We start from the raw sequence: 26,994 nt of genomic DNA, 5'->3' as shown, positions 1-26,994 counted from the left end.
ATTCTAAATTAACTATTTCGTGTCACTGTAATGGCAAGTACCAAAATGTTACTTTTGTTCACTTCCGTATTAAATCTCATAGTAAAGTTCTGAATGTTGACCAATGAAAATTACAGATCAGACAGTTGCCAATTGGACGAAGATACATGAGTATTTTTAAGTCACTTTAATTGCATTTGAAACTATTTTTGCCTGTAAATTGTCTACAAGGCAGATATGCAATAAGTATTAACATTGAGCATAGGGGATGACAATATTATTGAGTATTGTGAAATAAGGTTAATATTGAGTATCCTGAGCTGGGATTACAGGAAGTGGACAAAATACAACTCTGAAACTGAGCTGAGTTATGTGTATAAAAGCTACCTCAGTTTTTTTTTTTAGACATTTCACTGTATTTTGTACCAGAAGATTTCACGACAATTGTCTTTATGCTGAGAATGTTGGCAATATTCAGTAGTAATCGTTTAGTCGTGTGAGAATATAGACATTTTGCTCATGCATACTCTGCGGCACAATAAAGAAAAACTTTCAAAGTTAAAATTTTGTTTAAATTGTCCAGACCACTCAAGATTAAATTGAGCTGAACTTGACCCCTGGGCTAAAATTTGCTGTAGATTGAGTAAAACATGACCACTTGGTGCGAACTGTGCTTTAGATTCAAATATATCACTTTGATTAGTTGGTGGTGCTTCGTCATGATTCCCTCGGCAAGCTACGGCGTATGGAAGCAGTTTCATCACGTGCAATCGTGGCTTATCCCGGCGTGTGACGGTTTGTGGCCCTGACGCGTAGCGTTCTACTCCGGTCTGCCATGGCGTGCACGGTCTGAGAGGAAGTATAAAGCCGAGGCCGGCAGGAGTCGTTTCAGTCGAGTCTATTCTACTTTGAATAGTTTTTAATAATATGATCATGCTGTTGATCACTTTAGTGTTTTATCCCCACTGAAAAAGTCATGTCCTGACAGCTACGACGAAGCCCTTCATGCGACTTATTCACACCTCTCTTGTTAACGCAGTTACATAATCAGATCCTGTTGATAAATGTCCTCGAATGTTTCCTCGTTCCTGGCAGTCGGTGCGCCTCAGAGCTGTTTTGACCTGCATTTCTTAGCTTGTGGTTTATTCTGTGAGTAAAGAAAGACAAGTACAGCAGATCCTGAATTAAACTGTTCTTTAATCTTCACACTACCTCTCACATTGAAAACAGAAAACATTTTTAAAATCACTTTTGTATGTACTTCATTTACAACGGCATCCTGCTGGCAGCGGAAATGTAGCGCTCACTATATTTTCATTTTTATAAAATTATATATATATAAAAAACAAAATCTGGACATATGTACACAAATACACTGTAGGTATATACACAAATAGAAAACACTCAGATCTACCGGCCTATTTGTCTTTGGGTGATGGCATAAGAGCTAGCCCTGCTAGCACTTTTGTAGGACACACACACACACACACACACACACACACACACACACACACACACACACACACACACACACACACACACACACACACACACACACACACACACACACACACACACACACACACACACACACACACACACACACACACACACACACACACACACACAGAGCTTCAGGCCTGGCAACAGTCTACTCACAGTAACTACAAACTCCTCCTTTAAAATGCTGAGTCAGCACATTCACTGGTTTCTTCAAACAGTCCGATCGCCACATCCTGCACCGCTTCCGTCTGATGGGAGGGGTTCTCAGTGCCTTGCTTAAAAGGCACCTTGGCAGTAGATGGCGAGCAGGTAATCCGCTCTCCCAGTCGATCCCAAAAAGAAGGAGGAGCTTTTCTTTGGCCTCTGTCCCTTTTGCCACACCGAGCGCGTCTTGGCTGAGGAGCAGCGCGGCACTTGGGGTGATTCTAAAAGTCTTTGCTGTCCCTGAACAAGTCGATGCGCAGCGCCAACTCCTTGAAGGAAGGACGCAGGCAGGGGTCTTTGTCCCAGCACTCCTCCATGATCTCGTGGATCTGAGGGGAACAGTGCAGCGTTAGCGAGCATGAGCGCATCATGAAAAAGTCAAGTTTTCATGCGTTTCAGTATTGCTACACCTCAAAAGTATCAGCAAGGTTAGTTTTCCCACACAGACATATGTACCTCTGGTATCATGTTTATTTCTTCCAAAACAAGTGTTAATAACAATCATGAGTTTAAAGAGAAGCAAAGTAATTAAAACTAAAAATCGGATCTACCAAATGTGCAAACAATAAATGTTTGTTGTGGATCATTCATTTCAATTTTAACATGGCAGACTAGTTTTCAGTTTAAATATCTTCGTTTAATAGTGAATGACATCTCGACTGTCCATCAGTAGGCATAAACCGTTTTAAAACTAAAAGCTCAGTTCTGACCACGATGTAAAGACCTTAACTATCTGAGTTTGTAGTGGACGATGATTGTAATACAACCAGAAGAAAAAAAAAACATGCAAGAAATAAAGTTATTAATTTCTGTGCAGAAAGAACGGGAAAGGTTTTTTTCCCCACCAGGTTTTTACTTTAAAACATCTCAAAATAAATAGAATTTATTGAAGGGGTGGGGGGGGGGTTGTTCAGAAACTCATTGATACTGTTAATTATTTCAACACGGAGAACCTTGTCTTGTTTGATTATTGTGGGGACCACAGGAAAAAGAAAAGGAAAATTGTAACTGACAATGATTAATTCAAACGGTGACTATTAATTAATTAATGAAAATAACTGAATTCCTCATTTCATCGACCAAATTGACCATTTCTCAATAAAAATTAATTTCACAACAGTGCTTACAAGTAATATCTGGTTTAAGTGTCATTAGATGGACTTTACTATAACCATCACCCGTGAAACCAATAACTTGTTGAGTGAGGTACCTCGGTGGGACAGCCCAGAGGCTGAGGCAGCCTGCTGCCTGATCGGAGCAGCTCGATGAGGTGATAGACGATCAGCTGGCCCTGCTTGTCGTTCCCCATCATCGACATGAACACCTGGTGAACAAGAGGAGAGTGAATGACGAGGGTTCGGCAGAAACCGGGCAGGTAATCAACACGGCTCTGAATGTAAAGTTGTGAAATGTCACGATCGTGTGTTCAGGGAAAAAAACTGTCAACATAAGTGCGGTGAGCCAGTCCTGGGTGTGGGTAAGATCAGACTGTCATGACTGTGAGAACAGGTTTTCACCTTGTGTGCACCTTGAATAGACTGATCATGAAAAAGGGATCGTGGAAATAAACAAGGACTTGTTTGTAGTCCAGAACAAATACCAATACAAGGGCAAAAACAAGTCTCATTCAAACTGGTTTTTACATGGCAGGTGAGGGAAGTATTGGAAATGTGAATTCCACTTTATACTTTTCTAAAATTGGGTGGAAAATGATGCCGTCAACATTTTATTTCACAGCAGTGTTTGATTCCTACTCATATCACTACTATGCCAGGCTGTTAGATTAAGATCATAATATACCAGTGTGTGTGCGTGTGAGTGCGCGTCAGGCAAACCGGTTTGAACAGCTTCACAGCTTTGATGGCTGTTTTACAGATTACAGGTCTCAAAAAACACCTTAAAAAAATATTCATCAATCTTCACGATGCTAAAATGACTTGCAACAGTCGTGTTTCACCAGCATTTCAATATCAGGTTGACATAAAAGATGCATCTCTTCCTTTTTCCCCCCTCGTGTAACACTAATCTGAACATAAACAGTCCAGCTCATCGGAGAGGTTCCAATCCAGCACGTTTGCGGTGATGATGTAATTTTACTTGTTCCCATTCGCTTACTGATGAGTTACCATGAAAGATGAGCTGCTGCACGCGAGCATGTTTTTGTACTTACTGCAGGAGGGCTGCAATTCTTATCACTGTGGGTGAAGAGCTCATAAAGCACCACTCCAAAGCTCCAGATGTCGGACGCCACTGAGAACTTGCTCTCCGTCAGTGACTCGGGGGCATACCTGTAAAAGAAAACGGCTTGTTAACCCGGGAGCCTGTTTGCGCTGCTTGTCAAGAAGGGCTGGAAATGCACATCAAACTCAACAGAAAGGGCTGGAGTGACATTTGGAATTCCACAAAGTCAAAATAATGACAAGCTGTGTTTGTTTTCGTGGTTACAGGTTCACTGGAGGACACAATTCTTCAGTCATTTGCATTATTTCAATTATGCGACAACTCTGAACGCATATCTGCTAATTGCTAACCTGGTCCAGGCTTTTGTTTGTTACTATGCATGCAATTTAATGTCTTAAATGTGATACGAATTTGTGTTTAACATTGCAGCATGTATATTTTTTTCCGATTGTTATTGTCCATCCAATCAAGAGAATGGTAACATAAACCAACTAAACCACTGATTGTTCATCAGGTTACAACATGTTGAGAGATTTCCCTTAAAAAACAGGTTTAAACATTGATGAAGTAAGTCTGACCAGAAAATGGGGCTTTCTCCAGGCTCCTTGACCATGTAGTACTCTTTGTCCTGGGGCAGGACTTTAGTGAGGCCGAAGTCTCCGATCTTCACCCTCAGCTCGCTCTCGACCAAGATGTTCCGTGTGGCCAAGTCTCGGTGGATGTAGCGCTTACTGGACAGGTACTCCATGCCCTGAGCAAGACAAAATACAACATTTCCATCACCGAGCCTGAAATGCAGCAACTAAAATCTGACTAAAACAGGCGAGGGAGCGGTACCTTGCAGATCTGAGATGTGTAGTGCAACAGCTTGTTGTGGTCAATCCGCTCCTTATTTTTCATGAGGTAATCTCGCAGGCTCCCGAATGGGAGATATTCCATGATGAGACGCAGGTTTCGTCGACCTGAAACAAAAACAGCTCCGCTGAATATGGCGGTAGGAAGAATCTTGATCCTGCATTTTATTAGCGGATTAATTGTTTCTCCTCATTAACTCCATTAAAACTAATAACCGACTTCAACGAATAAAAATCTGTTGCTGATTAGTTTAAAAGTTCTCTCGTCAATGATTGTACAAACATCAGCAGATAATCATATCTTACTGAATTTTCAAACGTCGTCATCCCCAGATGAGGAACAGACGGTGAATAGCTAACATCACTAGCACGGTTACCATTATATTAAAGTATTTTAGGTATGAAAACCATTATTTTTAACAAACGAAACAATTCTGGATGATAGCTACACATCTGTTTGTAACAAAGTATAGCGCTTGAGACTTCAATGGTATCATAATTTAACCATAAAAACCATCTTGTACTGGAGAAGCGTGTCCTCATCCAATATGGCAGTCATGCTGATACAGCCAGACAATGAAGCGTTCATTTCTAATGACGTATTCATTTTAGGACATGAATTGTGTGGAAAGCTGCTAAGAACACTCAGACTAAATTCTCTCTTTCATGGCGTCTCATTACCGAACGACTCTTGACAAGCACAAGTATATGCTGGAGAGCGTTGCTCTGTTTTTTTTGTGTCATCCAGTGTGTTTTGAAAGCTGCCATTATTTTACTCACTCCATAAAGATTGCAGTCATTGAGACTTAAGGTTTCAGAACCATGTGTTACACACGTGAGTGAAGTACCTGCGCTGTAACAAACGCCCTTGTACTTGACGATGTTCTCGTGCTGAAGAGATTTCAGGATCTCGATCTCGCGCTCAAAGTCGCGGATGTGCTCCGCTGTGCTGTGCTGCAACTTCTTCACAGCCACCACCTCCCCCGTGTTGTCCTGAAGCGGGTCGTAGCGACACATCTCCACGCTGCCAAAGTTCCCCTGATGGAAAAGCAACCACTTCTGATTCTGACTATTCACCACCAGGCAAACAGAAACCAAGAAGTTTTGAACTCTTATGTAAAAGATATGACAACTATGTCCCCCTATGTGCCAACCTGTGAATAAATACAGGTGGATCTGTAAAATCAGACAGTGCCGAAGCTTTAGTTTTCCTCTCACACATACCTTGCCTAGCTGTTGTAAAAATATGAGGTGTCTTTCCTCAAACTGAGCTGGCTCCTGATTCTCAAAACCGCCAGTGGTCCAGCTAGAGCCCGCCGTCCTGTTGGGCAGGATGTCACTGTCCACGATCAACTCGTAGTCTGCAGAACACACAAGGACAAAATTAGAACGCGAATCTACATCGACTGAATGAAAAGAGTTTGTTTTAATGTTTTCAGATGAGAAAAGCCCAACATTTAACCATTTTTCAACACTATTTCACTGGTTACAAACCAGGCTAAAGACATCTTGTAATTTCTATTCTCATCTACAAGCACATTAACACGTATGCATCTGCATGGGGGGGGTGTTTACTGCCTTCTCCTTCAACCTTTTAGAGTTATGTAACAGGTCCAATATGGAGAGGAATCCCTTTAACATGATCCCTCCTCGACTCATCACCCCTCACTTCATTAAAAAAAAAAAAGAAAAAAAAAAAGGATGGGCTCACTGGCAGGTTGGTGGAAACATTGTGATCCACATGCTTACGCAATTTGACATTCCACGCCCGTGTGACCTACATTCCCGATCTGGCAACGACAGGGCGAAGGGTAATTTTGCTGCCAACCTGGCGTGAACAAGCTGTGCAGGTCTCGGATGATGGCGCGAAACGTGGGCCTGAACGTGGGCTCGTAGTCCATGCAGCTGGTGATGAGGTTGGCCAGCTCGGTCCACTTCGGAGCAGGCAGCTGGTGGTGATGCTCGTAGAACAGAGTTTTCTGGGAGGCACAAAGCGGGTGATTTATGCAGGTGCACCAAAAAGGTAAACAGACAGTCGAGGACATCTTAAGCAAGCCGAACACCGCGGTCCTCTCATTAATCCAAAAATATGTAGACTTCTTTGCTCATGCTTATTCAAACCTTCAGAACGGATATTTTTCACGCCGCCGGGTCGTACCTTGGAGTTGTCTAGCGTGGATAAAGGTTTCTCTCCACCGCTGCAGATTTCCCACAGTGTGGTGCCAAAGCTCCACTTGTCCCCAGCCAGGCTCAGCTTGGTAGGGTCTTCGATGCATTCGGGGGGCACCCAAGGGATCCTCTCGATCAGGACTGATCATACAACAAAGATTTAATCATATTAGAGGTTGCAAATGAAGAAGTACTGAAGCTAAAGGAAGTGATGCATGAGACTAATCTAATTACATCTATAATAGTTACATGCCAAGAGTCCTTGTTTCCATTTAAAAATGAAAAGTTCCTCAAAAATATAGTCTTAAATGCAAATCATAGTGTTTCCTATTTAAAGTTGTGCTCCCGTTTGTTTCTGACTTGAGAATAAATTTTTTTTTAAACAAATGAACTATAGGAGCTTCTTCTGTACTTTGTTTTGTGTATTTCTACACGTACAAAATAAAAGTATTTTCTATCAGAATCTTTCTACTACTTTTATTTCAAGTTTTTAGTCACATTAAATGAATCCACAGCCATGAACTTTCAGAGTAAACCTATTGAATGGATATCTACTGCCCCCTGCTGGCAGAACAGGGTTATCACTACTCAACAGAACACCTTGACTCACTTTCTTTCGGCAGGACAATGATGCTGACCCCAGGGTCGCTCAGTTTTATAAACGGGGGGTTCCCGGCCCTGCGGTCCTCCTCTCTGATCAGAAGAACATTCTTAGCGCAGACGTTGCCGTGGACGAGGTGCTTTTCTTCCTGCAGGTACACAAACATACTGAAGTCTCAGAAATCGGCATCATTTTGGACCAGTTCAAGTTCATAAATGTGACACGAATGTAGATTTTGTACCAGGAAGTTCATGGCCCAGGCCAGCTGCTTGGCCACCTCCAGCTTCCACAGGATGTTTATGGAGTTCTTGTTCTTCTTCAGATAAGTGTCCAGTGAGCCAAATTTCACGTACTCCTGAACCATGATGTCTGCGGGGGAAAAAAAAAAAAAAAAAAAGAGCTTCACATTGAAACCTACAGAGAGAATATTATTTCAAAGCATTATCATCATTTAAATTATCGTTGAGCACCCGATTCTCATTTCGTAATGACCTTAGCAGAATCCACATACGTAATGAGGTGGAACAAACTTGTATAGTTTACTTTTTAATTTCTTTTGGCCAGAAAGTTTTATTTATCAATTCAAGTAAAAAGCTCAAATCCAAAACTGCTGTGATGCTCAACAAGCATTTACCAAACTGGACTGGCTGAATGGATGGTATGTAAACTTTAAATGGATCTCTGTTCCCCAAACAATTCTTAAAATACTCTTTTGCACATCAGTGGTGTGACACAGGTACGAAAAATCTCCAATTTCCAGAGATATGATACTCTGACAATTATTTTGAGCCACAAAGAAAGCTATATTATTTCCTCTTCTGAATCTTAAAACCATTGGTTTCTGCTTGAACGAGAGTACATGAAAATTTCAAATTCTGAAACCACACACAAATTTAAAGTCCGTCAGTCTTGTTCACAGATTTCTGCAGATCTGTTCAGTGTTGTAGAATCAGAATATTTTATGACACTTAGGAGGTAGGAGTAAATAAAATTTGCTTCTTCCTGCTCTTTTTCAGATATGTCGGGTCATTATTTATTTAGTTTGTAGGGACTGGTTTGATTCGCTCTGTGATATTCGTTTGTGTGTCTATTAAATTTTTTTTGTTTTGTTGTTGTTCCCACATGTCTGAAATAAACTGTTCAAATCAAGTTAAAACCCTGACAGCATGGTTTTGAGGCCAATTTGATAACAAGGTCGCCTTCATGCCAATATCTCAGCTCGGGTTTCAGTGTTGTGTTGGTACTCTTAAGGAATTAGCTAAAAACATCAAAAAAAATTTTTTTATATATATATTTTTTTACAATTGTCTTGGAGGTTTGTCGGTCCACATGGGAACTCCTTGCTGGCTAGTTTTGGCCCACAGGCCTCATGTTTGACACCTCTGGTCTCTGGCTTTTTGTCAGAAGTTAAAAGAAGAGCGCTAGAAAAAGCTGCATGCAGCAACGCTCTGGCTGCTTCTGGTTGAAAATCTATACTTTTGCAAAGATAATAAATAAGATTATTATCTGCCTGGTGGCTTGACAAAAAGAGTTGGATGAAATAGAGTAAAAAAAACAAAACAAAACAAAACAACCTAGAGTAAACGGTTTGTGTGATGTACTTGTTTTTCAAGCTATGTCTTGAAGGGATGCATACCTGAAAGGGAAAAGACTTGTTCAGTGTTGCTCTGTGTATAATTTGAATTAATCCTGTAAAATTCAATTTCGGTTTTGGTTTGTTGCGACTTCAAATTTGATTCACATGATCAGTGTTATGGAATATATTTTATAATAGCCCCCGATAACCCTGAAAAAAAAAAGTAAACAAGACAAAACTGGTCTTTAATCACACAGCAGGTCTCAGTGGGGGGAAATAAAAAGGCTTTTAAGGGAGTTTAAAGGGTTAATCACAGTGATCGAGAGCAGCACTTTTGAAACAGTAAAGTTATCATGCACATTACTAAAGCTGTGTGATTTTTATAAAAGTTAAAAAAAAAAAAGTACAAAATTCCCAAGGGGATTAATAAGGTATTAGTTTAGTTTAGTGCACAGAATATCCTTTGCCAACCATGTTACCATCTGATATGCAAGTCAGCCTGAGCCGAAGTGTACAGGGCAGCGCAGAGCAGCAGGGGTCCTGCGAGGTGAACGCAGCATTTCTGGGCCAGGGTATTATAATCCTCCTAAGAATAAGCCACCATGCTAATGGTTTGATCGCGGCTCTGGGCCGCAAGCTAATAGCGAAGATCACAGTGGGACACACAGGTGTGTTTGCCATCACTGGATTGAAATCACTGGCTTCTTAAACAATTAAGGAGTTTGGTGGCACTTGAGGACATAACTTGTGCTTGAGATTGGAGGGCAGCAGACTTACTCTCATCCCCGCAGACACACACGCCGTAGTTGAGGATCAGGTGCTTGTGGGACAACTGGCTCATCATGCTGGCGGCTTCAAAAAACGACTGCAAAGAAATAAAAACTTCTTATTCACACACACACACGTCTTTGAAACTTTTTTTTAGGAGGCCAACAAACCCTGGTACTTTATTTTATAAACTGAGTACATTAATGGAAAACTAAAATACAGCCTCAGCGGTGCAGTGAGGGGGACTGGTACAAACATGGTTACTATGGCAACACCACTTTGGTACTAATGAGTTGATTGAGATTAATCAGAAATATCTAGAAAATATTGGAAAAATCACAACAATTAAATATAACCTACTATTTGCAAATGTCAAGACATTATTACTAATTATTATCATCATCATCATATAACAGCTACAGTTGTGGAAGCAAAGGGAGGGGCTTTTGGATTTATACTTGATCAACAGTAACATCATTGATTGTTTGTTTGGTGCGTTGGATCTCAGCACATTTTTTTTAAAATGTCAACTCAGAATCTCATATTTCAAATTACTATAAAGCATTTCCAAGCTCGACTCAAACGCTCTGATACAGACCACTGGACATTTAGAAAGGTCCCGCTGCTAGTTGGTGCTGTGTGCTTTTGGACTACAATACAACCATTCATGCATGCATGCATGCAGATGAATTCATTGAAGGTCCTTTAAACCGTCTTTCTTTGCCGTACATGATCACTCAGTTCCATTTTTTGGTTGAACGAGCCCTCTGTAGGTAAAATCTTATTTCACCTTAAGGTTTACTGGACATGAGACATGTATGTAGTATGGGAAGCTGGCTCCTCACACAAAATGTACATTAAAATAAAAGAAGATGATTCAAATCAGAGGATTTTGCCTGTTCATCTATCAGACCATTTCTAACGACATCTGAATGTGCAGCTCAGCATCATGTGAGAGTTTGGACAATTTGTGCGCAAAATACAGGAAGACAAGTATTGATTCAGCAAAGTGTGCAAACTCTGCCAAATAACACAAAATCTGGGGCGTGCAAACAAAAAGACAATTCATGGTTTGCTGGTCTCTGGAGCCACTGACCTCAGAGTAGTTCCTGTGTGCCTGATCCAACACCTTCATGACGACCTCCGTCTGGTGCATCAGCCCGTAGTCTCCTAGCTCCTTGCGGATCCCTTTAAAGATCTTTGTGAACGTCCCTTGACCCAGACTTTCCATCTGACAGGAAGATCAATACAGGACAGAAGGTCACATGTAAACCCGAACAACAACAATTACGCAGCACTTTACAGTGGAAATTAAAAAAAGAATTAAATGGAGACTTGTCACCGTCATGACGAGAGGTTGACGACTTACAAATTCCAGATCTTCTTTCCGGATCTTGTGGAAAACCATTTGACTGATAACGTGTCGATGCAGGGATGGAGAGAGAGGCACTTCGGAGCCTTTGTTGCTTCTGCACACGACGAGGCAGGACTTTTCTGTTGATGAAGAAATATAGTTGGGGTGTTTTTTTTTTTTTTTATTTCTCACCAGACGATGCAAGTGGTTCAAGAGAATTGTGAAAATCAGTTTGGGGAGATTTACAAGAAACAAGGGAAAACAGAGACAACTTTGAGTCACAGATTCCTGGAAAAGTTGATGCCGTCTTTAGAGACAAAAGTTTCTTAAACTTGAAGGCAAAAACGGCCCAAATATCTTTCAGGATCTGGATCCAGGGCACTTTCATATGTGATCCTATAACAGGTACATGGCTTCTTTTTTTCCAGACCAACCTCAGTATGAACAGCAGTGATGTATTTCATACAACTTCTGTCATTGGATGAGCACCAGGAAGAGGTGGGGGACACACACCTCAAACAATGAACAAAACTCTACATCAACACATCCTCCCCCTGTACACTGGTAGCAGTCATTGCTTATTATTTTATTATTTCTTGTCTTTCTAATTTCTCTGATGGGTTTGTCATCTCTGATTGGGGTTCAAGCCATACATGCCATTGACGTGTAGCATCCATTAACTGGGACTGGTATTAACTGTTATGTTTTTCGTCTGTGAATGACGGCCAGTAGTGGTCAGATACTGTTGCATGTATATCACAACGTGATCAGCCATGTGGAAAAAATAAAAGGATCGTGATCGTGACCCATGACCGTGTTTTGTAAGTGGGATCAACACAACACATTCATAGCATTGTTTAATCAAATTATATAGCGAATCATGTAGCTGAAACAAAAACTTTGATCTTTTATTTCAGGATTTTCTATCTTAGAAGGTCCAGCCAATACAATTACAGACAGGGCAGCGAAAACCATATGAAGAAAAAGCTAAAATTACTCCACACATTAAATTTCTCTTTACCTGCTCTGAACTGCAAATGATTAATGTGCATCGTCTTTGAGAAACACTTGCATGCTTTATATACCCATAACAGACATTCCTTAAAAGTGCCATTAATGCTCAGTGTACAAACAAAACGACACAGAGAACTTCTCCTTTCAATTCTAACACAGCCTATCTGTTATTTCCGACAGGCCTTATGCTTGACACCCACTGGTCTAAATTGTTATCAACTCTTAGGCTTGGAAATGATTTGCATTCAAATGATCCAAGACAACCGACAAACGTGTTGCTGAATCGGCAATGAATAGATTTTTCCGTGTCATGACTCTCAACAAAACTCGTTTACGTTTATCGTGTAGTAGCGCGCACACTGAGCAGATTTATAATGAACCTCTAACACAACATTGGGCAGCTTTTGGCGTACCTTTGGATTTAGGAGGGCAGCACTTGCTGAATTGGAAAATGATGCTGTCTGAGCGCACAGTTTCCTTTTGGTAGCAGCTGAGTAGCTCCTGGAGGCTACTGAAGTTCCTTTTGGTTCCACTGAGGTTGAACTCTCCGCAGGCAGACCGGGTTACCTGGCAGTGCTTGTATTCCACAGTGTCATACACCTAGCAGAGAATAAAACGGAAAAAACCACGTTTGTTTCCCATCTCGACATCAATCAACGGCGCCCGTTTTATTGAGCAGGACAAATACAAAATACTCAGAGGTGGCTTTAGTGACAATAGCAACATGTGATCAAAAAACTAAAGCGATAAAAGAACATATTAATGATAACACAATCTTCCTATGCATGTTCAAAATCAAAGAATGAAATGCAAAACCTGAGAAACTCTTCAGGCAAAAGAAGAAAACAAGTTTACTTCTCTCTGATGTGGGATTGTGAAAACGTACACAAAGATAATTTTATATTAGAGTCCTCTGCTTTGCATTTTTTTTAAATACTAATGAAGTTATGTGTGAAACTAGGGGTAGCGGACACAAACAACACGGCCTGAAGACAAAACATGGCAGACATTCTTTTTATTTTCCGTGGAAATTGCTACATTTTAAGATCGATTGTGGCTTTAGCTTCGTTTTAATTGCTTTTCAGATCGTACACAAAAAGTGAACAGATACTGTGAAAATAAAGTGTACATTCGTCACAAGAAAAGCTATCAAAACAAAGCTTAAGCCACAGTCTATCTAAAAGATATAGCAATTTCCACCGAAAATAGAAGGGATGGCCGCCATGTTTGGTCTTTATGTCGGGAGTCTCAGCAGTCATGTGACCTAAAGACTGCCTAATACCCATCTCACATTTTCAGAATGATTCTGTGCAATTTTGTGAAATAACTATGTATTTGAGCTGAGGACAAACGTAGGTATTACACAATTTGGAGTGAAACTGGTCTTAATTGGGCTGTTTGTGGCCTCTGAACTAAAAAGAATTTGACATCCCTGTGGTAAACTAAACTTAACCTGTCGGTCTCAAACGAGGGACCTGGCCTCACAGGAAAAATGTTTCCTTCTGTGGAGCTTGCCAAAATTACATTTGTACAGGGGAACAAAAACCAGAATTTTTTTTTTTTCTTTTCTTTCTTGTGATTTCCCCCACTGTTTGGCCTCACTAATGCTTAGGTTAGTAACTCCCTTTAAATAAGAATCAAATTTTGATTGGGACACCTTTTTTTCTTCCTCATAACCAAATGAAAACCTCTTAAAATCAACTGCAGTTATATAATCTCACGTTTAATGTAAGTGGGGGGAAAAAATGGATAAAACTTAAATTTTCATCATGAATCAAAAGTAAAACACCACAGAGGTAAAGACAAATCAGTCAACACAAGATATAACCCCACTGTATATGCACCTATGTCAGATGTGACCAACCTAGAGAAAATGTCACATTTTGAGTCTTAGCTGAACCAATACTTCCGCTTAACTAAACCACCAGAGCTGAGTGACACACACCTCTACAGGGAACGTCAGGAAATACTTGTTGAAGTCTTTGGGGCTGCATCGCAGAATATACAGCCCACGTTTGTTCCCGCACTTCTGGAGCTGGCAGACGGCAAACTCCATTCTGCAACAGGAAAAAAAAAAAAAACAACGTGCGGAGTACTGAGAAAAATACAACACAATGTCGGAATGCAAACTGCAAAGAGCAGAGTAACGCTTATGGATTTTGAACATATCATGAGGTGATCGAGCATTTTCTTCTCGTACAGTGCCATTAGCAGCAAAGGAAGCTCAGGGACGCTAAAATACGTCTGTCCAAAGTAGGATTTGTACTTCATTTTTCTTGGTCACAGACTGTAATAAACGAGTGTGGCATTTATATACCAAATACATTCACCATACACAAGAAACAACTGGTAAGGAGTGTGGTAATAGAAAACAAGTTTGTCCATCCTGCACATGCAATCTGAGACCATTTTTACGAGTTTGGTAACTTTACTAAAATGGCCACAAAAAAAAAAAAAGAAGAAGAAGAAAAAGAAGGTGAGTGACACAAACATCCTCGATGGACTGTAAACAAAGAGGAGGTCCAAATTGTGTGTTTTGTAAATAAAATGAGCCAAAGCCAAAAGCCAAAAGAGAGAAGCTCGAGCAGAAAATGTTCGACTCCTCTGTCTGATTAAAGCACAAAAAAACAATGAATGAAGAAAAAATAGGATATTAGAAACGTTCAGCTCTTTAGACCGCACTCTAAAATAGTCATTCCTAAAACCCCGTCCAGGGAACTTACACCACTTGTGAATAAACTTCCATTCAACCCTTGAAAGTTTCAACCTCTATCTTGTGGAGGCTTGTAAATAAGTCTGATTAAATCATTCCAATCAGATTGTTCACTAATACTCACGAGATGGGACCGTGGCAGTGAGAGGATATGGACTCGACAAGTCGAAGAGGTGCCACTTCTTTACAAAGGTAGTGGTGTGCGTCTGTGGTTAGCCGGTAGTAGCCGTCGATCAGCGAAACAAATGAGAGGGCTTCACTCAGGTTGGGGAACTCCAGCTCCTGAAACATTTGAAAAAAACAAAAACAAAACAAAATCAAAGACATCCAAAACAGTTGACACATGACGCTATAAAACGGAAGCTGCACGTTTATCATGATTTATTCCTGCATCAAAAAGCTTGATGGGAATGTTTGTTTCAACGGGAGTGAAATTACCAGATTTTTGCCATCCTGCTTGTTGATGGTGACCACCCGGCTCTCTGCGGCGCCCTCCTTGTTGGCTTGTTTGACGCTGATGTCGGTGACATCGGTAAAGTCGCACAAAGTCTGAAGTTCCTGGTAATGCAATGAAAGATTGAAAATTAAATAAAAGAAGAAGTTTACCCGTCTAATTTTTCATCTTCTTGGTTTTAGGTAACAACAATTTCCTAAAAGAGAAGATGTGTGTGAACACTGATCAGAGTTGATAAAGGTTTTCGGGAACAGACCATGGCTGCCGGGAGACATTACATGTTTGATGAAATAGCGACTGGTAGCAATTAACGTGACGGACGCGGTTTACTTGCGAAACATAGCACAAGCTTTGGGGTTGTATTTTTCTTGATTTTTTTTGGTGTTATCTCCATCAATCATGCCTTCAATCGCTTATTTTAGCTTGTGTGCTTCTTTGGTGACCGGACACAGACTCAATTGACTTGTCAGTGGTGTCAATTCGTTCCTTGTATACTAATTTGGGAAAAGCTGGAAGTGTTGAGACCGGGGTCAGTCCAGGATGAACCAGTTATTCATTAGATCCAGCATCACACAAACCCAGAGTTGTACCGATATTGTGTGCTGAGGTAAACGCAACATAAGGCCAGTTGATTACTGTGCGGTGGCATTTCAATCAGCTTCAAACTCACCGATTATATATAAAAAAGTGTAACGGCATAAAAACAGAGTAAAGGGTGAGGATGCAGTGATTCTTAAGTCCCTCACAACGTGTGTGTGTTCCAACTACAGTGAGCTGGTCTGTGCCATGTGGGTGCCAACTGTTTTTTTTTTTAAATATTATTTTAGACTCAATAGAGGAACTGACTGTCAGCGTCTTTCTTTATTGATGACCTGCAGAGGAAATTACATTTGTATTGGTTAGTTCTAGGTCAATTTCTTGGATTGGGAGCCTTTCTGCATGGAGCTTGCACAATTTCCCTCTGCGTGGGTGGGCTTTCAGTCCCGCTGTCCACAAACTAAATTGCCCCGAAGGGTGGTAAATTCATTTCCATCAAGTTCATCATGACCATGATAGTTGTTCTCAAAGCGCCAGTTTAGGGCTAGGGTTCTAAACATGCACAGGAGCAATGTCGTCTAAATGGACTCTATATAGCACAGAGGTGCGTCTCTGCAATTAACCTTTTCAGTCATTTGTGTAAAATACATTCCTGTTAACAAATTATGAAAAACCTGATTAAATCTGTTGATTCGGCATCACATAACTGTCAGAAAAAAGAAACCATGTAAACAAATTCCACTGTGACTTATGTCTGTGGGAGGTGTTTTTGTTTTTGAAGGCTAAATTTAGACACACCCCACTCAAATGTGTTTTCAGATGAAATTTTGACACCAACGTGTTTTTGAATAGTTTCTCATTTACTTTTTTTTTTTCTTTATTTCGTACCAAAACTTAAGCTAAACACCAGGATATAAACTTTGCAATTTTGAGTCAGGATAGTGTGATTTTGATGTTCAGCATGTATTTCAATAAACAGTTTATTGTTGCTGCTGGACACTCATTTTTGGAGTATGACAAATGTTCTCGGTACTGGAACCAACCTGGTCCGAGTCTTTCAATTTCTCCCGACACCACTGTATGCCGGTGTCAGCCGCCACCAGGATGATTAGCTGCCCGCTGGACGGCTCCTTGACCAGGAACGTCTCCGTGTAGAAGGCTCTCTCCAGAGACTCCATGCTGATGAGGTACTTGAGCTTGAGGTCACGCACTGTGGTCCGGCACTGGCTGAACTGCTGGATGAAGCGCTTGAAGCGGAAGCGGATCCGCTTGCGCGTCAGGAAATTGCAGTCTTGGATCTGAGCTCTCATGTCCTTTGGCAGGAAGGACTTGTAGCTACATCAAGAAGGACACTTTTAGAACAAATGCCTTGAACTGTTTTGTTTGAAACAATGAAAGCCACAGAATTGTCTTTAGGAAAAAAAAAAAAATCTATATTTCAGAAGACTGGAACTGTTAACATTTTAGATTTAACATAAAACGTGCTCGAAGGTCCTTTGTTTTTAGTTTTGAATTTGCAATTTGAAAAGTAAACCCGATCATGTCAACTTTGAATAAATCATTTTCTCATGAACACAACTTACTGCAATCAAAAGGACTGCTGACTCAACATATGTGCGAAAGGAATTTGTTTCACACCTTTTACAAATAGGGGAAACCCCTGGAAGATTATTGCAGATACTGATGGTAAAAAACCCAACACATTCAATTCCCCTACTCAGATGAATTCCTTAAATACCTTATAGTGTGGTAGATGTCCAGAGGTGACATCTGTCTCTCCTTGGCGGTTCTCGTCATGTCGAGCACAGCCATACCAAGGCACTCCTCCTGGGTCTCGTGGGAGTTGGGGATTTTCACGAAGCCGTTCACAAAGTCATACCTCCACTGCAAAAAGGAGAGGAACACAGAAGCTGGAGCTACCACAGGCAAAACGCTTCGATTGTGGATGGTGAACACAGGTATGCGATCTCGCATCTTATCATGCATCGGCGTACTCTCCAGCACAACAGCCTCAACTCCCAATTAGACTGCGAGGAATTTAACGTATACTTCACCGCCTGAAAACTACAACTGATCACAATAAGTGCGAGCAAGCATGAGTGATGGCTTAGAGGCTCCAGACTCATAATGGGCTCAAATGACCCCCCGCGGGGTGGCAACCCTTCTCCCTTTTAGGCACGTCCCGGGCCACCGGGGCAGATTTCCACCGACATAATTCCAGATTATCCTTCAGGACTCAACCGCAGTCATACTCCTGGCTCGAGCTGCCTGAGAGGACCTACATGTCACTGTCGGCTTCCTGATGAGGCCAAAGAGCCAAAAAGAGTGGATAGTCAGTCAGTACACAGTCTATCTTCATTTTGACTGAACATATATATAATGAACAACAATGTGCTGAAGTAAACCTTGTCAAAACTAATTTATAAGACCAATGGAAAACAATTACAGTTTCATTAACATTAGTTTCATTAGAACTCACCTCAGAATTTGTTTTTGTAACTTTACAAGGTTTACACAGACACTTATTTCTCGAATATTATACTACGATTATGCGACTGTCCTGATAGAGCAAATATAGGAAACTGTAGCTTTGCTGTTGGGTGCAATAAAATCAAGTCTGCAAGTTTTAAATGGCTGAAATCTCTTAATTGCATTGATGAGGGAAATATCAAAGTGGTGGTATTGGGAATCAGCATGATGTCCATGGGGTCAAATAAGTCTTGCAACATCCTAAAAACCTTTAAACACCAACAACTTCTGGTGTTTTTCTAATCTTTAAAGCAAGAATGTACGAGTACATTACCACAATCATACATTTAATATATTTCCTACACTCTGAACACAAGGAGGATATTCAACAACACACAGTAACAGAAATATCAAATTCAAATAATAGTAATTAAAAAAGAAATCAAATGTTAAAGTTGTCTCCCATATTTCTTTTAGCATCCAAAAATGCAACAAATGAGCAGACTGGGGTTTTCCATTTTCACAAGTCCATCATAACAATATGGCCTTTATTATTAATGCTACTCAGCCAGCAGGACCTTGAAGGTAATTAACTTTCAATGCTGCTTCACTGATATTTTGGCTGAGACGATAATATAGTGTTATGTCCAGTAATCTACAGTTAATTTGACTAGAAAATGACCTGCTGTTGAATGTCAATCTTACCAACATCATTGTTAGGTGGTCCCGCAGGCTGAATTACACCCTCAGTTTTGAACCTGCCCCAAACTCTCAAACAGATGAATTTCTACAAGAAAACATTCAAGTTTACATATAAAACCTCAAGACAATCGGCTCCAGCTGTGTCACTGTTGCTTTTTGCTTGCATGTGATGTCATTTCAGAAGAAAATAAAATTCAGGAGTAGCGCAGTTTGTCACTTGTGCATTTCTCTTTCAGTAAAACCTTCATTTGAAGCGACTCGTCCTCCACCCAACAGATAATAGAGCGCTTGCTATATGAACTGCGCTGCAGGGCATCATATCAATTTCCTCAATGCTATCATGTTAAACCACCCACATATGAAGGGCACTTTATGTCGCACTGTCACAGTTGATGAGGAGGGCAAGTTCACCTGAAAGAACAGGTATGACATTACAATGTCATCAAGCACAGGGCTTTCTGACCCCTTGGTGACCCCGTATCGATACGCCCGGGACGTTCCCCCACTGTACCAGCCAGGAAAGTAGTACCTGTGGTTTCAAAAAAAAAAAAGAAGGAAAAAAAAAAAAGTGATGAACGCAAACTCAGTGAGTATTGTGGATGTTAAAAATGGTGAAGAAAATTGACGTCGGCTACCGTATTCTAAAAAACAGATCTTCACAAGCGGCGTCGTCGAGCTGGAAGATGTGGTTGGGCGAAAACCACAAGCGGTCCCGCTCTCTGAAGAGGCCGAAGAGGCTGCCGTAGAGAGGCGATATACCTACAGTGAGGAGAAGAGAGAGAGAGAAAAAAAAAATGCATGGTAAGCTTGACCTCAATATTTAGAGCTTTCAGGAATTCATAATGTCATAGACAGGATGCAGACTCTTTGTTTCCAGTAACAACACAGAATAAAAAAGGTCAAGACGGAGAGACTCAAAGGCTTGGAGTGTTTGGTTTGTCATCAGAGACATGCAGGTGAAATCTACTCTCGTCTCATCTCATCATTACAGCTACATTTTTTGCTTATCCTCAAACGTCCTGAAGAAAGTGAGACGGACTGGAAACAAAGCAAGGTGATGGTTGAAAAGCAAACGTTTCCCTTCAGCTGTTCGATTGTCAGTTTGGCCTTTTGAGTGTGAGTAGAGTTCTGGGACTTCGGTACTCACTGCAAGCCTTGGCTGCATCTATGCACAGCTCCTCCGTCGCATAGTCCCCAGGAGGGTAGCTGAGCGGGCCGCCGCAGTCGCCTGCTCCCTGGCTGCTGTTGTAAAAGTGGAGCCTCAGCACGGCTGCCGTCTGCCTCGGGTCCGGAGATTCCCGGCGGGCGGTCCCGTTTTGGTGTACCGCAGGGCACGTGTCAGTCACAGCATCCATGGCTGGCAGGGAGGCCATCAACAACACGCACCTTTCAATCGGTTCAAAACACAACGTCAGTAGGAAAGACAAGGGAGGCTCGCCTTTGTCCCGTTTCTCAGCAAAGTGTGATAAATGTAAAAAGCTGATGAGGCGACATGGTATGATCTGTTGCATAAACGGTTATCAAGAGCATTACATAAAGCTGCAGCACAGAGGACCCACTGTCTGGAAGAAAGGTTATAAAATCTGTAAATCCAATTCAGAAATGGGCAGCTCTTGGTGAGAGTCATCCACTTCAATGTAAACCCATACATAAGATGATTCTTTTTTTTCCATTTTTCTTTCACCCCCCAACTGTGCATCAAATATTCTTATGTCATTATTTACTCAAGTTGAAACAGTGAAGACTGAAGGCATCGTCGTTCAACACGTATATCCAGACTGGACTGAGACTGAAGTTAAGCAGCATAATTAAATCCTCTCTTTCAATTAGCTGCTATTCAGTCAGCCACTGGTTCACAGGCAGAGTTACATCCATCTCAAAATCAAGTTGTCAGAGTACAATAACTAACTATGGGTGATTACTGACTGTGCACCTGTCACATACTCACCCTTTCACAAATAGAAACAAATATTAAAGTTAGCGTCCGACATTCAAAACATAGTTTTTCCTGCTTTAATAAATGCAAAAGTGCACAAGTTGAGAAAATGATTTCAGTTCGAATGACCAATGAGTAGAAAATATTTATTCCAATATTTTCACGTCTCCAATGAAAAGACACTGATGATTTAATCAACAGAAAAAACAAATGTCTATATATTTTTTTTAATGGAACAAAAGTAAATTAACCAGAATCTCCTAACCTGAAAACAAGATTTTTGTTCCCATCAGTAAATACCAGGGATTCATTATGCATAGCGAGACATTAAATGTGTGACAAATTACATTGATGGAATAATAAATATGTATTGCAATGCAAATAACAGAGAGCGGAATTGGGAGGTGTGGCAGCATTTTGGCTTTCCGAGGTTGGATGGTGAAAAGATAATGTACAAGTCTAAAACAATCTGCAAATATTGCAGGAGAGTGACACCAACGGCACAAAAATCAATTTCCCGTCAACAGCTGTCCACTCAACTGGCGGAGGGACAAATACAAAGCAGGAGCGACTGCGCTCTCGAGCAAAAGCCTTCCTATCCATACCAGCCACCTCCTTCCCCAGTGAAGGGATTTTTGTTAACAGCAGGGAATATTGTGATTGTTTAGGTCCCTGCTGCTGCCAGAGAATGTGGATACTTAAAAAAAAAATTAAGTTGGGAACAAAGGTTATAAGTCTCTGAATCTTTATGGAGGAGACTTTACATAATGAGATTAAAAAAATTCAGTTAAAGCCATGAAGATAACTGCTCTTAGGTATGAATGCAGGCATCTTCTCTGCATTTGTCCTGATGTCAAGGTCACATCCTGCTTTCACCCATGGTCAGCTGGGATCAGCTCCAGGGCTCCGTGACCATAAAGCCGTTGTCACACAAACTCACTACATGCAACCAACTAATCCTAGACCCCTGCGGTGAGTACAGGGTTAATGTGAACCAGGGACGGTCGTGACAAGTCGTCAAAATAATTCATGTCCACTGTCTGGGACTAAGAGCAAGCAAACGTTGGTGCAGCTCCAGGTCTGGTAAAATGACTGGCAAGGTCTTACACGTTGTCTCTCAAGTGAAGTTTGAGGGATCGACACCTGAGCCACCTGCATGTTGTGCCTCCAGCCATGATGGGCCTGCTACTGCTTTGTACATATTTAAGTTTTTTTGAACAACATTGCATCCTTCTCCGTACAAGGATGGGCCGCGAAAAAATTTCTATTATTCTCCAGTTGGCTGTGGGACCGCAATTCCACTTCTCACCACTTGGGGCGGTGACACCCCATTCAGTTGTTGATGTTGAAGTTATTAAAAAAAAAAAAAAGATGAAAGTGATGCCACCTCTCCTCAAAAACAAAATATGTCCGTAAGTACAACCCTGACTTTATCACGTTGTTTATTTGATGAACGTGGGTAGCGAGGCAGAAGCCATGCTGAGCCTGCCACTTGAACGAACAATTGCATTGCGGTAAGTGGGGTCATAGCATGCATTGTTTTGGAAAGTGTAGTTTTTGTTACTCCACTGCATTTTGCTGCAGGTGTGTGGAACGCCCATGTTAGTCTAGCGGGTGTTAAAAGCGGAATAAACAGCCACAATTCTACAACCACAAGCATCGTCCCGTCTCCCTCCATCCTACTCCACATCTGAATTTGCCTGACGGACAGCCTTCGTCAACAGCAGGCACAAGCCACAAGTGAGCGAGTGAAACTCTGCAATAAACCAGGCTTCCCGACTACAGTTCAGATGATAACCTGGAAGAAGGTAACAGATGTCACAAACGTAGCACTGCTGCTGGTTTTAACACAGCATTTTATTTATCGGACTTTCTCTTCAGTATTTAATGAAAAACTTTTGCCTCTATATTTGTGCTTGCAGCAACTCCAGTTGTTATAATTGTTTTCCTGTTCAGTGTTGTATGTGCAGGTATACATACACAAGATAAAGAAATGTTTTTGAGATCATCACAGTGCATCGTATCATTTATTTAACAAGCTTTAAGCCGCTAATCCGAGGTTGGACTTGATTTAGTTTGAATACAAATCAAACAAAGACTCAGATCAGTTGAAATGAAAGTGTTAATACTGTATTTAAATGGGCTGTGGGACACTTTGTACTGGGAAAATTGGGCCTTGGGGTCAAAAAGGTTGAGAACACCTGATCTAGACTCTCAACCAGGGGGCTGCGATTAGATATTGAAGCACGGGTTTCAAACATAAAGCCCGTGGGACAAAACAGGTTCCATCCAGCCCATCAAAACACCAAGCAGATTGTAAACATTTCTGAGAAAACATTGATTTTTTTTTTTTATTTCTTAAGAGTATTAAAATTTCAATATTATGACTATTTTACTGGTCCAGCCTCTGATTTAAGCAGTATATTTGTCTTAATGCTACCAGAGTCTCCATTTATTTAATTTATGTCACAAATGTACTAAGTTTAAGTGTTTACGTTAAAAGTGTAAGCAGCCGGAGAAAAGACGGATGTCCTTTCTGATGCAACCGTCACGATTTGGGGTTAAGGGCCGTGCTTGATAACCCGCAGCGGTGACCTGTTGGCAGTGGGATCTGAACTGCTTTCCTGATCGTTAGGACATTACTACCCAAAGTCTGAAATGTAATCACAACTTTTCCAAAACACTTCCACAATGTTTCCAATCATACTAACTACACCATTTTACTTTTATGACATCAAATGACAAAAAAAATAAAAAATAAAAAAAGTTCTGTGAAAGCAAAGCGAGTAGCTCATTTCTTTTAATCGGGATGATTTGTGTCACCCGCCTTCAATCGAAATTCTGGGACGCAAAGATGAATGTGGTCACGGTTGTCGATGCATTGATGCCAGCCTGCAGAAATCAACAAAAAAAGGTCTCCTAGCCAACAGTATGTTTAAACTGTCAGAGTGAAAATAGTTGGATCAACACAAACGCTGAGTAGAAGCAGCTGCTCCAATATGAGGAAGTAAAGAAAGTAACAGATCAGCACTTTTTGAACAAGAAGTTCCCTTTGAAAATCGAAATATGTTCTTAGATTTTTCTTCCCCAAGTCAGCCAGCCGCATGTTTAGTCCACTGCAGTGCTCATTATTCGCATATTTTAGCTGAGCTGAGACATACCAACACCTACAGCAGCATTCGATCTCAATTATGTTGGTGTGCTAGAATAATGCTGTAAAAAAACAACTATAACAACAAATGTACTATTTGTACCTTTGTTTTGGTACAAAGAAGAAAGTGAGAACATTTAAAGCACACTGTGCAGAACGTACATGAGAAAAGCCTGTTGCTTCTCAGGCTGTGATAAATTCTGAAGCTTTCAGCGTGCACGTTTTCACAAGATGAAATATAATTCGAGAAGAAAAGCAGGTCAATTTCAAGCATTTTGATACAGTCATCTGTTTAGTTTTAGGTCTCACCTTCATTATGTCTACTAATCTATTTTATGCAAACGTCCATCTGGTTTGATAGTTACTTTTACAGAAAATGGCCTTTAAATTCCTCTCTGTATTTTTTTAAGCTTTGCAAAATTCTAAAATCTGGACAGATTAGACCTTTTGATGGGCCTGTTTAGGATTGCAGGCTGCATGTTTGAAACATGTGGGATTTTCACTTTTTGAAAGCACCTTCCAAGGTTGTACTTTTCAAAAATATTCTGATCCCGTCTCCATGGAAACAGGGGAACCTCTACTACTTCACATAAACACCAGGGCTTTGGTAAATATTTCTTCTGCACATACGGGAATAGATGTACAATAACAACAAAATTTACTTCCAGAGTGTCATGACATGTCCATATTCTCAGTGTATGCTCCATACATTTTTTTTGTAGAGTATTGTTCTCTGTTTTCGTGTGTGGTTTCCTTACAAAAACAACCAACAGCAATCACTCGTTGCACAGCATGAAAACTACATAATTGTCAACTCTTTTGAGTAAACAATTTTTTCGTAGTTGCTGTGTAAACAAGGCATTTCTGAAACGAAATCACTAAATCGATTTCACTTGAAACAACGTAAACGAGAAATGCATTAGACACAGATAATTCTTTGATTTTTGTTCTAACTTAATTAACTATAAAGTGCTAGAAGATATGATCTAGTGGTGCATATGCATCAACACGCTCCAGTATGTTGGCATTTGCAATTAAGCGCTTTTGATCACATATTTAGATTCTTCTGAGTTTGTGTTTACATGTGTGCCTCGTGATGCTAAATATGTTTGATGGGGGGGGATCCCTTAATACCATCGAAAAATATTTAAAATCTTCCCATTCACGTCTTTTAAAAGAACAAATGACATTGTCGGCGTATACCTTGATACCGACGAGACACGTCTGGTAGGGCACCTTCACACTTCCAGGACTGTTTTATGTCACAGGTAAGTAAAGAAACGCAACATTTTATTTATAGCGGGATCTGCAAGGTGGCAGTCTCCCACATGCGGAGTGAGGCTAGCAGGCTGACATCTTGTCAAATACCCTCACCCTCTGCTGCAACACAAACCCATCAAGGCCGTGATATGTTGCCGTTAGCGGCAGTAGATTAACTTCACGCGAGCAGCCGCGCACACACCCACCAAACATACACACGCACACACCAACACAACTTCATGCTACGCGCTTCGTACATAAAGTGCGCAAAAGCATTTCCGCAGCCGTGCAAAGTGAGCGTTTAATAGTGCCAACTTTATAATCACCTTAAATAAAGCTGTCAAGAGTCACAGTAATGAGTGTAAATACTTACTTTGGCGGACGAGCCAGCCGTGCCGCTAGCTAGCTCCCCGCTAGCCGCCTAGGCCAGCGCTGCAGCCGGGGGACGAGCTGCGGGCTCACGGCTCGCTGCTTCGCTCCGTCACTTCTCAAGTACAAACACAGGCGATTTGTTCGAAAAGCCTCAACGAATGTTCATTATTCTAACGCTCAGTCAGCTGACGAGCTGGCTAACTGGCTGCAGGAGCTGCGTTTGGACAGCTTGACGTTACCCATCGCGCCGCGGAGGAACTTAAACTCTGTTTATCTGCTCAATCTTTAAAACTAAAAAACAAACAAAAAACAAACAGGTCGTGAGAGAGCCGCACGGGCTTTCTTTCCTGGACGTGAACATGCGTCTACAAGGAGAGCTACATTATTGACACTTAGTGAAATGGATCAGCTTTAACAAGCCTGCGATCTTACTTTGAGAGCGACGGCCACAGTGAACCGAGCCGAGTGAGTCAACACGGAGCCTCTCCCACTGCACCGTGCTGCATTCAGGGACGCTCGGAAATATGTCGATTGTTACCTACATGCCGTGCTGCGTTCAGGTATTCTCTGAAATATAATGACTGTTTATATTTTACTCTGGTGGTACGTGGGAGCAAGTCATATATATATATATATATATATATATATATATATATATATATATATATATATATATATATATATATATATATATATATATATATATATATATATATATATATATATATATATATATATATATATATATATATATATATAAAATGTTTTAACAGAAAATGTGTTTGAAAATATCTAAAATTGTTAAAATACAATTTAACTTAAAATGAAGAAATATAAAACGTGAAATTCATATTCAAAATAAGTGTATAAGTAATATGTACATAATAAGTGCATAGCTAATGGGTAAGCCTCCATTACTGTAGGTTCAGGTCAGCCATCATGGCAGTACTTGGAGAGCTTGATTTTAATTGTGAACTAACCACGACTCCACTGTGAAACTTAAGACTTGTTATTGGAAGAGAAGAGTTCCTTTTTATTTGATATTGTAACAGGAGACCCTGCTTCTCTGGGGTTCTCCAGGCACAGAGATGCGAACACAGAGTATGTTTTAACCATTTTATTCACAAACATGCATACACCTTCTTGTTGCTACTTCTTTACAGGCCACCAGGTTCTTCTTCCCTTGTGCTTGGCTGC

General features: G+C 40.8%; 1 protein-coding gene across 1 annotated transcript; it reads right to left on the bottom strand.

Moving 5' to 3' along the window:
• Nucleotides 1-1,158: 1,158 nt before the first annotated feature.
• jak2b (Janus kinase 2b) lies at nt 1,159-26,229 on the bottom strand. The gene is made up of 24 exons (XM_080499711.1): nt 25,799-26,229; nt 20,226-20,464; nt 19,714-19,837; nt 19,490-19,607; nt 17,646-17,791; nt 16,951-17,242; nt 15,355-15,474; nt 15,041-15,198; nt 14,149-14,260; nt 12,617-12,803; nt 11,205-11,329; nt 10,932-11,066; nt 9,845-9,932; nt 7,733-7,860; nt 7,501-7,639; nt 6,880-7,031; nt 6,550-6,700; nt 5,946-6,082; nt 5,570-5,759; nt 4,705-4,829; nt 4,446-4,618; nt 3,857-3,974; nt 2,897-3,010; nt 1,159-2,015 (listed from the first exon to the last, which is right to left on the bottom strand). Exons 2-24 carry the CDS (start codon nt 20,449-20,451, stop codon nt 1,908-1,910), a joined length of 3,366 nt encoding a protein of 1,121 aa, XP_080355837.1. The 5' UTR covers nt 20,452-20,464; nt 25,799-26,229; the 3' UTR covers nt 1,159-1,907.
• Nucleotides 26,230-26,994: the final 765 nt, after the last annotated feature.

The sequence above is a fragment of the Blennius ocellaris genome, assembly GCF_963422515.1.
Source record: "Blennius ocellaris genome assembly, chromosome: 7".
NCBI classification, from domain to species: domain Eukaryota; kingdom Metazoa; phylum Chordata; class Actinopteri; order Blenniiformes; family Blenniidae; genus Blennius; species Blennius ocellaris.
This window is presented reverse-complemented; position numbering and strand designations above follow the sequence as displayed.

Excerpts from the sequence above, each read along its gene's own strand:
- jak2b (XM_080499711.1), bottom strand. The coding sequence starts at position 20,451 with ATGGCCTCCCTGCCAGCCATGGATGCTGTGACTGACACGTGCCCTGCG. Across the intron at positions 17,243-17,645 it reads GACATCTACCACACTATAAG|CTACAAGTCCTTCCTGCCAA; the intron begins GTATTTAAGGAA and ends TTCTTGATGTAG. Across the intron at positions 7,861-9,844 it reads GTGTGTCTGCGGGGATGAGA|ACATCATGGTTCAGGAGTAC; the intron begins GTAAGTCTGCTG and ends TTTCCCCCGCAG.